This window comes from Bombina bombina, chromosome 7, assembly GCF_027579735.1.
Source record: "Bombina bombina isolate aBomBom1 chromosome 7, aBomBom1.pri, whole genome shotgun sequence".
NCBI lineage: Eukaryota > Metazoa > Chordata > Amphibia > Anura > Bombinatoridae > Bombina > Bombina bombina.
The window spans coordinates 279,029,841-279,047,155 of NC_069505.1; the positions used below are offsets into that span (position 1 = coordinate 279,029,841).

Here is a 17,315-nt window from a genome sequence, read left to right on the forward strand (position 1 = left end):
GCCTAGTTGGGATACTGATCTATAAGACACCTACATTCTATAGATGCTGTCTAAAGGTGATGAGATCACATAAGTTATATCTCCTTACATTTCTGTACAGGATGGGAAAGAGCAAAATCACAAGTCTGCCCACTTTCCCACTCACAGTTTCTCCAGCAAGGGCAAATGTACTATTTTTTTATGGACTGCCCCTCCTCTGACCAGGAATGCCCAGAATTCACTGGCCCACCCAGAAGACGCTGACCCCAACTGCGATGCAATCACAGTCTGCCCCTCCTGTAGTTGGCACATCCACAAAAACTCTCACTTACCTGTCCTGGAACACCTGGAAAAACAAAGGATGCTGAGAGAACTAAGCAAATTAGATAATAGAAGGCAATTGGAAAGTTGTTTAAAATGATCACTTTACATTTCAGCCACTGAGCTACTATCCAAAGACAGGATCTGCACATTCACTTCCTTTTGGAATGAAAACAAGATAGCTTTAACTTAATCATTTTCATATATATATATACATATATATATATATATATATATATATATATATATATATATGCGAGTATGCGCGCTTGTTTGCGTGCGTTAAATAGTGCCCTTACAAATGCATTGTATGATTTGTTTTAGTGTAATAGTTTAAAGGGACATTTCAGTCAAAATTTAAATGCACATAGATGAATTACATTTTTAAATAGAAACATATTGGCAATATACATGTATTGGCAAAAATGCTTCTAGTAAAAGTTATCACTGTCTCTGCACGTGCATGTGAAGCATAGCTAGCTTTTCTCAGTGCACCAGCATTTTAAATACTGAAGCTGCTCAGAGCACCAGTGGGGCTTGTATCATGTCAGCAATTAACAACAGTCATTACCAGATGGTATAAGCACCTTAGGCTCTCTGAGCAAGTGCTGTGTTTAAAATGCTGGTGCACGATGCATACTTAAATACACTTTTGAAAATACATGTATATTAAAAAAATGCTGGTATTCAAAACTGAAATGCATCCATTTGGATTCCAATTTTGGCTGGATTGACAGTTTAATGTCCCTTTAAAAAGCCCTGTGCAAGTAGACATAAATTAATTTCCATAAAAGATATTGTTTAACCTCTTGACACCCAACAAGGGCTACAATGCCTTGTTCTGTTATAATCTGGCAGCCACTGGGTTAATCTAAATCTTAGTTATTACTTTCACTTAGTTTCTTGATAAGCAACCCCTGCCTAGACAGTGCAGATCCTTTATGAAAACAAGTGGAGGAAGGTTAATGTCCCATATTTAATTTTTCTCTGTGCAAGGCAAGTTATTTAAATTAGCGAAATTCATTTCCCTAGGCCAGGAAATATCTGACCACTGCTGTCACGGATGCTCAAAGCTCTGTATTTTACGGCACCTTCAACGTTCAGATTTTTGTCATTCTCAATACTTTCTACTTAATTAAATGAACTTTGGATTTTTCTTTCACTAAATCCACTGAAGTCTCCATAGAAACAAATATTCAAAATGATCTAATTTGACAACCTTGTTTGATTTGCGCACCCCTAATCAGAACTCGATGTTCCTTCATTATGTGAAGCTACCTTCCTTGCCATGCTTTTCTCTAGAGATGAAGGACTCTGTACATTGTGTGTGTTCTGTACTTACCTTCTATTGTTGCTCTCTTGGGAAGGATAGTAATGGTTCCCATAGCCACATCCTCATACTGACTTATAGGGCCAAGCTTGGTACCCCAACTGTCCGACCCCACCCATAAGAAGTGACCAATCTGACCCGCTCTCTTCACTGCAGCCAAAACCTGTCTGGGAAGATAAAAAACCTTCATGTAACAAATTAAAGAGACATTAAACACAATAATGATTTCTCTTTTATTGTGTTAGCTTTTTCCTGTAACATACTACAACGTGGCTGCTTGGTCAGTGTTCAAGGTTATGTATATCACTGCCTAATTGGCTTTTCAAATGGTATGCCCTTGGACTGCAAAATAATGTAAATTGTGCAAAAGAAATAACATTTTTTAATGCTTTTAACACGTATTTTTGTATGCAGACCTTCTGTAAACTGACATATACTATGCATGTATGAAACCAGGACCTCTGGCGTGTAGAGGCAGCAACCCAAAGATAAGGTGCATAGTAAACTGGGCACTCACTGGGCCGGGAAAGCACAGCTCATTCAATGGCAGTTAAGGAATAGACAGCATGTTATCAATATATGCACAGCTAGAAACAAACTCTACACAACCATATTCACTGACGTTCAAAAGTTTTGGGTCACTTAGACATTTCCTTCATTTCCATAAAAATATACATGAAATTAGTTTGAATAGGAGAAATAGTCATTGACAAGGTTAAAAATAATTAATTTTATGTTAAATATTAATTATGTCCTTTAAACTTTGCTTTTGTCAAAGAATTCTCCATGTGCAGCAATTACAGCCTTGCAGCAACCTTTGGCATCTAGTTGTCAGTTTGTTGAGGTAATCTGAATATATTTAACCCCATGCTTCCTGAAGCACCTCCCACAAGTGGGATTGGCTTGATGGGCACTTCTTATGTACCATACGGTCAAACTGCTCCCAGAACAGCTCCATAGGGTTGAGATTTGGTGACTGAGTTGAACACTCCATAAAATAGAATTAATACCAGCTGACTGCTTCTTCCCTAAATCGTTATTGCATAGTTTGGAGCTGTGTCATTGTCCTGTTGTAGGAGGAAATTGACTCCAATCAAGCGCTGTCCACAGGGTATGCAATGGAGTTGCAAAATTAATTGATAGCCTTCCTTCTTCAAGGTCCATTTTATCCTGTATAAATCTCCCACTTTACCAGCACCAAAGCACCCCAGACCATCACATTGCCTTCACCATGCTTGACAGATAGCGTCAAGCACTCAGCCAGCATCTTTTCATTTAGTCTGCATTTCACAAATGTTCTTCTTTGTGATCTGTTCACCTCACATTTATATTTGTCTGTCCATAATATTTTTTTCCAATCTTCCTCTGTCCATTGTGTCTGTGTTATTTTGCCAATATTAATATTTTCTTTTTATTAGCCAGTCTGAGATATTAATTTTTCTTAGCAACTCTGCCTAGAAAGTCAGCATCCCGGAGTTGCCTCTTTACTGTTGACATTGAGACTGGTGTTTTGTGGGTACTATTTAATGAAGCTGACAGTTGAGGAATTGTGAGGCTCTAATCTATTTGTCCTCTTGCTCAGTTGTGCACTGGGGCTTTCCACACCTCTTTCTATTCTGGTTAGAGCCAGGGCTGGATTGGGTCACCGGAATACCGGGAAAAATACCAGTGTGCCAGGCTGGCAGCTGCACAGTCAGACTCAGAGTGTGTGGACTATCTGGAGAGCTGAGCAACAATTACAGGGCACAGGCATCGCCATCGCTGCAACACAGTCAGGGAGCAGAGAGCAGTGGCCGAGTTTGAGCACTGCAGGTTAGGGAGCAGAGCGGCCGGTGGCTGCTTTTTGAGCACAAAGAGGGGGCAGAGTGGCAGTCTCAGGAAGCTGCCCAGTTGCCCAGCCAGCATAAGATGTGCGGTGGTGCTGCAGCCACTCCCGGACCCGCTCCAATAGAGGCATCATGATCTTTGCATGATTGGATCATCAGGGCCAGACACTGCAGCCAATAGTAGTGTTATTGGGGGGAGGACACGTGACAACGCACAGTCACACGCGCGCCGACATCTAGGTCAGGAGGGAGCCACATTGGTCAGCACCACTGCACTGTCTGCAGTCACATCACATAGGGACTGGGAGCAGTCTAGCAGTCGCAGACCAGTGTGTGCACAGTGCACTAACAACTTAGAAAAACTTAGAAAATAAAGGTAGGTTAATTAAGGTTTTAAAAATAATGAAATGCTGGCACTGGTAGCTGCCTGGAAGTGTGTGACAGAAAAGCCTTTGAGAGTGAGACATTTGTACTTCTAGACTCAGACAGTTAATAAGCCACTAAATAACAGCAGCTAAAAGTGTCCCTCCCTTTGATCATCAGATGTATATATATAGAGGGGAGAAAAGAAGGAGGCGCCACAATAGTGTGAGATCGTAGGTGAATAGGACCCCCACAAAACGATACAAGATCACTTACTAGATTCTGAGCACTTGAGAAGTGCCACAGGTGCAGGCTGAACTATTCACAAGCTGTCCAGCGAGCTTATCCTCACGATCTACTCCGATCCAATGGCCACAGTGAAGATTTCGTTTAACCCCACATGTATTTGTGGTCGGAAAGATGCCCAATAATGGTACGAGTATCCTACTCGGGGCAAAAATACAGCTAATAATAATAAGTCAAAAGCTGATAGCTGGTAAATAGTTAAAAATAGCTCTTCAAAGCAAAGATAAAAACAAGCGTGATGACAGATAGGTTAAAATATAACATATAAGTTTATTAAAACCTAATACACTACGCGTTTCCCGGTCACAACAACCGTTTCATCAGGTGTATAGAACTAACAGTCATCACACTATTTAAAACAAATCTCGGCGTTCACCAGTTTACAATGCGCATGCCCATAAAAGCTGTTGACCAATGAGATGAAAAACTGAGCCGGCAAGCATTTTGATTGGACCTAACAATGGGCGTGTGGTACCAGCCCCTGTTGCGTGAATAACCTGTCACTCAAATGGCGACATTGAAGGCTCGCTACGATATCTATCTAAAAACACGGCTGCGAGCTTTAAATACACACCGTGATTGTAAAAAAATAAATAAATATATATACACTACTGGACTGTAACTTAGATGTACATCATGGGCAGTGGTCCCCATTATAACCCCATAAAGGGCGCTACAGTTTCCTATATTGGAATAGTAAATTATTAAGAGATCAGTTTTATCATCACCATATATGTCATTGATGATTTATTAGGAGCATGAACTGCTTGGTGAGTGCTAATGGATGCTTATGGGCAAAAATCTAAAACTATATCTATTGGTAAATTAATGTCGGGAGATATATCATAACACCCCACAGGATACTATATTCCTATGTGATAAAATATATCACTCAAGGAATACACAATAATGCTAATATGAAATAAATATATATATAAGCAAATATATAAAACAAATATAGGGATAATGCCAACTCAGGGATCATCTAATAAGTCACAACTCCATATATTTGAGTAATGCACTAAGACTTGTAAATTCATAAAAAAACACAATAAGTATGTAGTAATAAAAATATATAAATACCATATATCTACATAACAAACAATTGTCAAAAGAATAAAAACCAATTATAAAAAAGTAACTAAATATAATTCAAAATGTTTCAATTAAAAGCTGCCATGTCAATGTTTTCATTTAGACCATGGGGTTTCAAAGTTTTTAGTTTCCATATCCAATAGGTCTCTCTTTGTCGCAAGTGTATAAACCTATTTCTACCCCATTTAGGAGCTACATGTTCTATAGGGAGAATATTAAATATATCGATTTCTCCTGGATGGCATATGCCTTTATGGCGAGGAACACTATGATTTACCAATTCTTTCTTTACATTTCTCGTGTGTTCACCCCATCTCTTTTTGATGGGTCTTGAGGTTCTCCCAACATACTGAACCCCACATTTGCATTGTAACAAATACACCACAAATGTTGAATCACACGTGAAGTGTGAAGAAACACTAAATTTTTCATTGGTGACTGAGGACTTAAATTCATTAACACTCCCCATCGTATAGCTGCAAAGGCCACAATTATTTTTCCCACATTTAAAAAAACCTATCTTGGTGTTCAAAAAAGAATTGGTATTAGATTTAGAACTAGTTACCAACCTATTTGTGCGCTTTTTCATTAGAATCTTACTTGGTGCCAACTTATTTTTAAGTGTTTGTGCTCTTCTAAAGGTGCATATAGGGGTATCATCCAAAATTTGTTTCAAAACTGGATCGTTTTTTAAAATGAACCAGTATTTTTGTAAGATATTTTTGATTAAATGATGGTTATTATTATACCTAGTAATGAATCGAGGATGATTGCTATTTTTGGAATTATAAAGTAACCTTTCCTCTTCCAAATTCCCTGTTTTTACATATTTGTCTTTTTTCTCAGAATTGAACAAATCTGATCTTACTTTATTCCTAGCTTTTAGATAGCCTAATTCTATAAGTTTTGGTGGATATTCTCTTGCAAGAAACCTCTCTTTTAATATTTTTGATTGTTCATCAAACACAGACATTTCAGTACAATTTCTGCGTATTCTGCAGAATTGATTGAATGGAATATTTTCTTTCCACGGTTTGTAGTGATTACTTTTAAAATTCAAATAACTGTTCGTATCCACATTTTTGAAAAATGTCTTAGTTAAGATAGACCCTTTTGGATCCCAATATAGTGTAAGATCCAAAAATTCAATTTGTTCCTTTGAAATATTAGATGTAAATGTTAAACCCATATTGTTGGTGTTGAGGGATGTTACAAATTCCTCCGCCTTCAATACTGTTCCATCCCATATAAAGAGCAAATCATCAATAAAGCGGCCATAGAAGACCAGGTTCGCCCTCGCCGGGGAATTATAGATATACTCCTCTTCAAAGGACCCCATAAACAAATTAGCAAAGCTGGGGGCGAACCTGGTCCCCATGGCCGTACCCTTTATTTGTAGGAAAAACTGCTCCTGAAACACAAAATAATTGTGCTTAAGCACAAAAGAGATGGCATCCAAAAGAAAAAATTTCTGCTGTTCAGGTAAATAAATATCTCTAGATAAAAATTTATCAATAGAGTTAATACCTAACTCGTGTGCTATATTTGAATAGAGAGCTGACACATCACATGTCATCCAAACTAAATTTTTTACATCTAGGTTTTTTAATTTCGATAGTTTGCTAATTAAATCCGGTGTATCTTTTATATAGGATGGTAAACACTTTACTTCCTTTTTCAAAAAGGAGTCAATGTATTCGGATAGATTACACGTCAGGTTCCCGATCCCCGATATAATCGGGCGACCGGGAGGATTATCCTTACACTTATGAATCTTAGGGAGGTGATAATAGTATGCAAGACTAGGGGTACCAGGGTTTAAAAATTATTTTTCTTTTTTGGTGAGGATCCCTTTGTAGTATCCATCATCTATAAGTTTAACCAAACCAATCATATATTTCTTAGTAGGGTTAAAAGTCAATCTCTTATAGTACTCAGGATTACATAGGATCCGATTTGCTTCCCCTAGATAGTCACCCCAGTCCTGCAATACTATTCCACCTCCCTTGTCGGCTTGTCTGATCACTAGAGACTGATCTTTAGCTAGCTTAGATAAGGCTCTAATTTCATAGATATTCAAATTTGAGGCCTTATTTCTATTCCTATTCATGTTATTCATAGAACTAAACTCTTCCAGAACCAAGTCTTGAAAGAGTTGGATATTATGATTGGTGATGGGAGGATTAAAACTGGATTTCAACATTAAATTAGAATGAACAAAATCATCAAACAGAGAATCACATAGATCTTCTGGTTCATAATAGATAATATCTGTATGCGGTCTTTCAGACATATCATTAGTAATAATAGGTATCCGCTTATCTTGTTTTAATTTTTTATCACAGAAGTATCGTTGTAACGATAACTTCCTGATAAATTTATTCAGATCAACAAATAATTCAAATATGTTGTGTTCATCTGAAGGACAAAAAGATAGCCCTCTATTTAGGACACATATCTCTTCATTTGTCAACACATGGCTAGAAAGATTGAATATACCATCTTTCATCCTTCTAAGTTTCTCCTTTTTGGAAGATTTTGCTCTCCCTCTGCTGCCACGTTTGCATATGTTCTTTTTCTTGGTGGCGGAGTATAGAAACCTTCTTTTACATAGTTTGTTTCCATTTGTTTTAATCTGATAGGTATTTGTCTTTGATGTTGTCTGTAAAAATCTTGTTTCTTGTCTAATTGAAAACCCTGTGGTCTTTCTATTTTGTGTTCAGGTTCTGTATTACAGTATGTTGAACTAGATGGTTTAGAATGGTGACCCTTGTTATGATAATAACTCGTGTTACCATTATAGTAGGAATGACTCGTATTACCGTAATCCCTGTCTTGTTCTCTTCTATACCAATCATTATCCTCTTTTCTGTAATCTATAGAATTGTTCCTCTCTTTATATTGTTCTTGGGGAAAAAATCTCTGTTTGTTTTTCCAAGTGGAATTATACTGTCTGGGAGAGTTATATCCCCTATTAAAATCCTTATTATTATTAAAATTATTATTATTATGATACCCATATTCGCCATTTTTATAATTCAAATTTTTCCTTTTATCCTTTGGTTTCTTGTATTCTACTCTAGTCCAATCATCTTTTTTAGAAAGATTCTCTGTATTAGGGTTCTCCTCTAAAACTAAACCTTCTTCCATAGCAGTTTCAGAAGGATTTTTATTTATATAAATACATCCTTCTAAATAGTCTTTTTCGTCTCTGGCTAGTTTCTTAGATTTAATCTTAATTAATTTCTTTTGATATTTATCTGTTCTCTCTAAAATTTCTTTATTTTTATTTTCATATTCAGAATGTTGTTGATATTTAAGAAGAGCTGCTTGAAGTTCTTCTATTAAAGATTCAGTATTATTCAACAACATTTCTCTGTGTTCAATCAATAGATCAATTAATTTGAAAGAACACTCAGATAATAGATTTTGCCATTTAGATGTTAATTCAGCATTATTTGTGAATGAACATAATTTAGATAATCTAAGACCTCTGGGTATATGCCCCTTTAATTTGTATTTTTTTAAAGTATCAATATCCCACCAGTGTCTGTGCTCTTGTTTAAGTGCATCCTCTAACTTAATAAATAGTTGTGTCATTGAAAGATTACTATTATCTGTGGATGTGGATGTCTCGATAAAATTGTCACATGTGCTAAGAGTCAAACGACTCTGATTGCGGATTTCCTTACTTTGCATTTTGCAAAATTTCGAAAAATATATATTTATAATTAATAAATAATAAAGTCGCTCTTCACCAAAGCCCAATAGTGAAAACAAAAAGTGATATAAAAAAATGAAGGCGCCTAGATATGCACACAAATAAAGTGTACAAAAATGTACATGTGAACATGTGATGTATATCTCAAAGTTTTCAATGCCCTCTTCAACAAAGGACAAGGATTAGAGATGTGTGTAATATATATTCACAACTGTATTCTTAATGTGATGGATAGCTACATATAAAAAAGTACATGTGTGTGTACAAAAAATATATAGAAATCAATATATATATGTGGATTTGGATAAACCTAAAATACAGTGCCTAAAAAGTGATACTCATGTGTCTTCCAAATCAAGAATAAAGATATCGAAAACAACCTCCAGCAACTATGTTGCTGAGATAAAATAACTATCAATGCGAGAGAAGTACCAAACGCACAATAGTGACAAACAATATTAGAGACACATATTAGTGGAGGTATTGCATAAAAATACCGGATACATACAATAGGTGCCCAAATACTAATAGGGTGTACATATAGTTCTTATCCAAAGTTCATGTAGTGGAGATTATTTCCTCCGGATGTTCACTCAGATAGCGGGTATGCGGCAGCAAATACTCCTTCCAAAGCTGATGGCACCAGCGACGATCTGCAGATAGAGGGGAGAAAAGAAGGAGGCGCCACAATAGTGTGAGATCGTAGGTGAATAGGACCCCCACAAAACGATACAAGATCACTTACTAGATTCTGAGCACTTGAGAAGTGCCACAGGTGCAGGCTGAACTATTCACAAGCTGTCCAGCGAGCTTATCCTCACGATCTACTCCGATCCAATGGCCACAGTGAAGATTTCGTTTAACCCCACATGTATTTGTGGTCAGAAAGATGCCCAATAATGGTACGAGTATCCTACTCGGGGCAAAAATACAGCTAATAATAATAAGTCAAAAGCTGATAGCTGGTAAATAGTTAAAAATAGCTCTTCAAAGCAAAGATAAAAACAAGCGTGATGACAGATAGGTTAAAATATAACATATAAGTTTATTAAAACCTAATACACTACGCGTTTCCCGGTCACAACAACCGTTTCATCAGGTGTATAGAACTAACAGTCATCACACTATTTAAAACAAATCTCGGCGTTCACCAGTTTACAATGCGCATGCCCATAAAAGCTGTTGACCAATGAGATGAAAAACTGAGCCGGCAAGCATTTTGATTGGACCTAACAATGGGCGTGTGGTACCAGCCCCTGTTGCGTGAATAACCTGTCACTCAAATGGCGACATTGAAGGCTCGCTACGATATCTATCTAAAAACACGGCTGCGAGCTTTAAATACACACCGTGATTGTAAAAAAATAAATAAATATATATACACTACTGGACTGTAACTTAGATGTACATCATGGGCAGTGGTCCCCATTATAACCCCATAAAGGGCGCTACAGTTTCCTATATTGGAATAGTAAATTATTAAGAGATCAGTTTTATCATCACCATATATGTCATTGATGATTTATTAGGAGCATGAACTGCTTGGTGAGTGCTAATGGATGCTTATGGGCAAAAATCTAAAACTATATCTATTGGTAAATTATGGAGTTGTGACTTATTAGATGATCCCTGAGTTGGCATTATCCCTATATTTGTTTTATATATTTGCTTATATATATATTTATTTCATATTAGCATTATTGTGTATTCCTTGAGTGATATATTTTATCACATAGGAATATAATATCCTGTGGGGTGTTATGATATATCTCCCGACATTAATTTACCAATAGATATAGTTTTAGATTTTTGCCCATAAGCATCCATTAGCACTCACCAAGCAGTTCATGCTCCTAATAAATCATCAATGACATATATGGTGATGATAAAACTGATCTCTTAATAATTTACTATTCCAATATAGGAAACTGTAGCGCCCTTTATGGGGTTATAATGGGGACCACTGCCCATGATGTACATCTAAGTTACAGTCCAGTAGTGTATATATATTTATTTATTTTTTTACAATCACGGTGTGTATTTAAAGCTCGCAGCCGTGTTTTTAGATAGATATCGTAGCGAGCCTTCAATGTCGCCATTTGAGTGACAGGTTATTCACGCAACAGGGGCTGGTACCACACGCCCATTGTTAGGTCCAATCAAAATGCTTGCCGGCTCAGTTTTTCATCTCATTGGTCAACAGCTTTTATGGGCATGCGCATTGTAAACTGGTGAACGCCGAGATTTGTTTTAAATAGTGTGATGACTGTTAGTTCTATACACCTGATGAAACGGTTGTTGTGACCGGGAAACGCGTAGTGTATTAGGTTTTAATAAACTTATATGTTATATTTTAACCTATCTGTCATCACGCTTGTTTTTATCTTTGCTTTGAAGAGCTATTTTTAACTATTTACCAGCTATCAGCTTTTGACTTATTATTATTAGCTGTATTTTTGCCCCGAGTAGGATACTCGTACCATTATTGGGCATCTTTCCGACCACAAATACATGTGGGGTTAAACGAAATCTTCACTGTGGCCATTGGATCGGAGTAGATCGTGAGGATAAGCTCGCTGGACAGCTTGTGAATAGTTCAGCCTGCACCTGTGGCACTTCTCAAGTGCTCAGAATCTAGTAAGTGATCTTGTATCGTTTTGTGGGGGTCCTATTCACCTACGATCTCACACTATTGTGGCGCCTCCTTCTTTTCTCCCCTCTATCTGCAGATCGTCGCTGGTGCCATCAGCTTTGGAAGGAGTATTTGCTGCCGCATACCCGCTATCTGAGTGAACATCCGGAGGAAATAATCTCCACTACATGTACTTTGGATAAGAACTATATGTACACCCTATTAGTATTTGGGCACCTATTGTATGTATCCGGTATTTTTATGCAATACCTCCACTAATATGTGTCTCTAATATTGTTTGTCACTATTGTGCGTTTGGTACTTCTCTCGCATTGATAGTTATTTTATCTCAGCAACATAGTTGCTGGAGGTTGTTTTCGATATCTTTATTCTTGATTTGGAAGACACATGAGTATCACTTTTTAGGCACTGTATTTTAGGTTTATCCAAATCCACATATATATATTGATTTCTATATATTTTTTGTACACACACATGTACTTTTTTATATGTAGCTATCCGTCACATTAAGAATACAGTTGTGAATATATATTACACACATCTCTAATCCTTGTCCTTTGTTGAAGAGGGCATTGAAAACTTTGAGATATACATCACATGTTCACATGTACATTTTTGTACACTTTATTTGTGTGCATATCTAGGCGCCTTCATTTTTTTATATCACTTTTTGTTTTCACTATTGGGCTTTGGTGAAGAGCGACTTTATTATTTATTAATTATAAATATATATTTTTCGAAATTTTGCAAAATGCAAAGTAAGGAAATCCGCAATCAGAGTCGTTTGACTCTTAGCACATGTGACAATTTTATCGAGACATCCACATCCACAGATAATAGTAATCTTTCAATGACACAACTATTTATTAAGTTAGAGGATGCACTTAAACAAGAGCACAGACACTGGTGGGATATTGATACTTTAAAAAAATACAAATTAAAGGGGCATATACCCAGAGGTCTTAGATTATCTAAATTATGTTCATTCACAAATAATGCTGAATTAACATCTAAATGGCAAAATCTATTATCTGAGTGTTCTTTCAAATTAATTGATCTATTGATTGAACACAGAGAAATGTTGTTGAATAATACTGAATCTTTAATAGAAGAACTTCAAGCAGCTCTTCTTAAATATCAACAACATTCTGAATATGAAAATAAAAATAATGAAATTTTAGAGAGAACAGATAAATATCAAAAGAAATTAATTAAGATTAAATCTAAGAAACTAGCCAGAGACGAAAAAGACTATTTAGAAGGATGTATTTATATAAATAAAAATCCTTCTGAAACTGCTATGGAAGAAGGTTTAGTTTTAGAGGAGAACCCTAATACAGAGAATCTTTCTAAAAAAGATGATTGGACTAGAGTAGAATACAAGAAACCAAAGGATAAAAGGAAAAATTTGAATTATAAAAATGGCGAATATGGGTATCATAATAATAATAATTTTAATAATAATAAGGATTTTAATAGGGGATATAACTCTCCCAGACAGTATAATTCCACTTGGAAAAACAAACAGAGATTTTTTCCCCAAGAACAATATAAAGAGAGGAACAATTCTATAGATTACAGAAAAGAGGATAATGATTGGTATAGAAGAGAACAAGACAGGGATTACGGTAATACGAGTCATTCCTACTATAATGGTAACACGAGTTATTATCATAACAAGGGTCACCATTCTAAACCATCTAGTTCAACATACTGTAATACAGAACCTGAACACAAAATAGAAAGACCACAGGGTTTTCAATTAGACAAGAAACAAGATTTTTACAGACAACATCAAAGACAAATACCTATCAGATTAAAACAAATGGAAACAAACTATGTAAAAGAAGGTTTCTATACTCCGCCACCAAGAAAAAGAACATATGCAAACGTGGCAGCAGAGGGAGAGCAAAATCTTCCAAAAAGGAGAAACTTAGAAGGATGAAAGATGGTATATTCAATCTTTCTAGCCATGTGTTGACAAATGAAGAGATATGTGTCCTAAATAGAGGGCTATCTTTTTGTCCTTCAGATGAACACAACATATTTGAATTATTTGTTGATCTGAATAAATTTATCAGGAAGTTATCGTTACAACGATACTTCTGTGATAAAAAATTAAAACAAGATAAGCGGATACCTATTATTACTAATGATATGTCTGAAAGACCGCATACAGATATTATCTATTATGAACCAGAAGATCTATGTGATTCTCTGTTTGATGATTTTGTTCATTCTAATTTAATGTTGAAATCCAGTTTTAATCCTCCCATCACCAATCATAATATCCAACTCTTTCAAGACTTGGTTCTGGAAGAGTTTAGTTCTATGAATAACATGAATAGGAATAGAAATAAGGCCTCAAATTTGAATATCTATGAAATTAGAGCCTTATCTAAGCTAGCTAAAGATCAGTCTCTAGTGATCAGACAAGCCGACAAGGGAGGTGGAATAGTATTGCAGGACTGGGGTGACTATCTAGGGGAAGCAAATCGGATCCTATGTAATCCTGAGTACTATAAGAGATTGACTTTTAACCCTACTAAGAAATATATGATTGGTTTGGTTAAACTTATAGATGATGGATACTACAAAGGGATCCTCACCAAAAAAGAAAAATAATTTTTAAACCCTGGTACCCCTAGTCTTGCATACTATTATCACCTCCCTAAGATTCATAAGTGTAAGGATAATCCTCCCGGTCGCCCGATTATATCGGGGATCGGGAACCTGACGTGTAATCTATCCGAATACATTGACTCCTTTTTGAAAAAGGAAGTAAAGTGTTTACCATCCTATATAAAAGATACACCGGATTTAATTAGCAAACTATCGAAATTAAAAAACCTAGATGTAAAAAATTTAGTTTGGATGACATGTGATGTGTCAGCTCTCTATTCAAATATAGCACACAAGTTAGGTATTAACTCTATTGATAAATTTTTATCTAGAGATATTTATTTACCTGAACAGCAGAAATTTTTTCTTTTGGATGCCATCTCTTTTGTGCTTAAGCACAATTATTTTGTGTTTCAGGAGCAGTTTTTCCTACAAATAAAGGGTACGGCCATGGGGACCAGGTTCGCCCCCAGCTTTGCTAATTTGTTTATGGGGTCCTTTGAAGAGGAGTATATCTATAATTCCCCGGCGAGGGCGAACCTGGTCTTCTATGGCCGCTTTATTGATGATTTGCTCTTTATATGGGATGGAACAGTATTGAAGGCAGAGGAATTTGTAACATCCCTCAACACCAACAATATGGGTTTAACATTTACATCTAATATTTCAAAGGAACAAATTGAATTTTTGGATCTTACACTATATTGGGATCCAAAAGGGTCTATCTTAACTAAGACATTTTTCAAAAATGTGGATACGAACAGTTATTTGAATTTTAAAAGTAATCACTACAAACCGTGGAAAGAAAATATTCCATTCAATCAATTCTGCAGAATACGCAGAAATTGTACTGAAATGTCTGTGTTTGATGAACAATCAAAAATATTAAAAGAGAGGTTTCTTGCAAGAGAATATCCACCAAAACTTATAGAATTAGGCTATCTAAAAGCTAGGAATAAAGTAAGATCAGATTTGTTCAATTCTGAGAAAAAAGACAAATATGTAAAAACAGGGAATTTGGAAGAGGAAAGGTTACTTTATAATTCCAAAAATAGCAATCATCCTCGATTCATTACTAGGTATAATAATAACCATCATTTAATCAAAAATATCTTACAAAAATACTGGTTCATTTTAAAAAACGATCCAGTTTTGAAACAAATTTTGGATGATACCCCTATATGCACCTTTAGAAGAGCACAAACACTTAAAAATAAGTTGGCACCAAGTAAGATTCTAATGAAAAAGCGCACAAATAGGTTGGTAACTAGTTCTAAATCTAATACCAATTCTTTTTTGAACACCAAGATAGGTTTTTTTAAATGTGGGAAAAATAATTGTGGCCTTTGCAGCTATACGATGGGGAGTGTTAATGAATTTAAGTCCTCAGTCACCAATGAAAAATTTAGTGTTTCTTCACACTTCACGTGTGATTCAACATTTGTGGTGTATTTGTTACAATGCAAATGTGGGGTTCAGTATGTTGGGAGAACCTCAAGACCCATCAAAAAGAGATGGGGTGAACACACGAGAAATGTAAAGAAAGAATTGGTAAATCATAGTGTTCCTCGCCATAAAGGCATATGCCATCCAGGAGAAATCGATATATTTAATATTCTCCCTATAGAACATGTAGCTCCTAAATGGGGTAGAAATAGGTTTATACACTTGCGACAAAGAGAGACCTATTGGATATGGAAACTAAAAACTTTGAAACCCCATGGTCTAAATGAAAACATTGACATGGCAGCTTTTAATTGAAACATTTTGAATTATATTTAGTTACTTTTTTATAATTGGTTTTTATTCTTTTGACAATTGTTTGTTATGTAGATATATGGTATTTATATATTTTTATTACTACATACTTATTGTGTTTTTTTATGAATTTACAAGTCTTAGTGCATTACTCAAATATATGGAGTTGTGACTTATTAGATGATCCCTGAGTTGGCATTATCCCTATATTTGTTTTATATATTTGCTTATATATATATTTATTTCATATTAGCATTATTGTGTATTCCTTGAGTGATATATTTTATCACATAGGAATATAATATCCTGTGGGGTGTTATGATATATCTCCCGACATTAATTTACCAATAGATATAGTTTTAGATTTTTGCCCATAAGCATCCATTAGCACTCACCAAGCAGTTCATGCTCCTAATAAATCATCAATGACATATATGGTGATGATAAAACTGATCTCTTAATAATTTACTATTCCAATATAGGAAACTGTAGCGCCCTTTATGGGGTTATAATGGGGACCACTGCCCATGATGTACATCTAAGTTACAGTCCAGTAGTGTATATATATTTATTTATTTTTTTACAATCACGGTGTGTATTTAAAGCTCGCAGCCGTGTTTTTAGATAGATATCGTAGCGAGCCTTCAATGTCGCCATTTGAGTGACAGGTTATTCACGCAACAGGGGCTGGTACCACACGCCCATTGTTAGGTCCAATCAAAATGCTTGCCGGCTCAGTTTTTCATCTCATTGGTCAACAGCTTTTATGGGCATGCGCATTGTAAACTGGTGAACGCCGAGATTTGTTTTAAATAGTGTGATGACTGTTAGTTCTATACACCTGATGAAACGGTTGTTGTGACCGGGAAACGCGTAGTGTATTAGGTTTTAATAAACTTATATGTTATATTTTAACCTATCTGTCATCACGCTTGTTTTTATCTTTGCTTTGAAGAGCTATTTTTAACTATTTACCAGCTATCAGCTTTTGACTTATTATTATTAGCTGTATTTTTGCCCCGAGTAGGATACTCGTACCATTATTGGGCATCTTTCCGACCACAAATACATGTGGGGTTAAACGAAATCTTCACTGTGGCCATTGGATCGGAGTAGATCGTGAGGATAAGCTCGCTGGACAGCTTGTGAATAGTTCAGCCTGCACCTGTGGCACTTCTCAAGTGCTCAGAATCTAGTAAGTGATCTTGTATCGTTTTGTGGGGGTCCTATTCACCTACGATCTCACACTATTGTGGCGCCTCCTTCTTTTCTCCCCTCTATCTGCAGATCGTCGCTGGTGCCATCAGCTTTGGAAGGAGTATTTGCTGCCGCATACCCGCT

General features: G+C 36.0%; 1 protein-coding gene across 1 annotated transcript in view; it reads right to left on the reverse strand.

The window, feature by feature from the left end:
* Positions 1-17,315, reverse strand: part of GRM7 (glutamate metabotropic receptor 7) — a 759,363-nt gene that overhangs the window by 394,207 nt on the left and 347,841 nt on the right. The window contains exon 4 of the mRNA XM_053689364.1: positions 1,643-1,797. Coding sequence (XP_053545339.1) covers positions 1,643-1,797 — 155 coding nt within the window. The remainder of the gene's footprint in view (positions 1-1,642; positions 1,798-17,315) is intronic.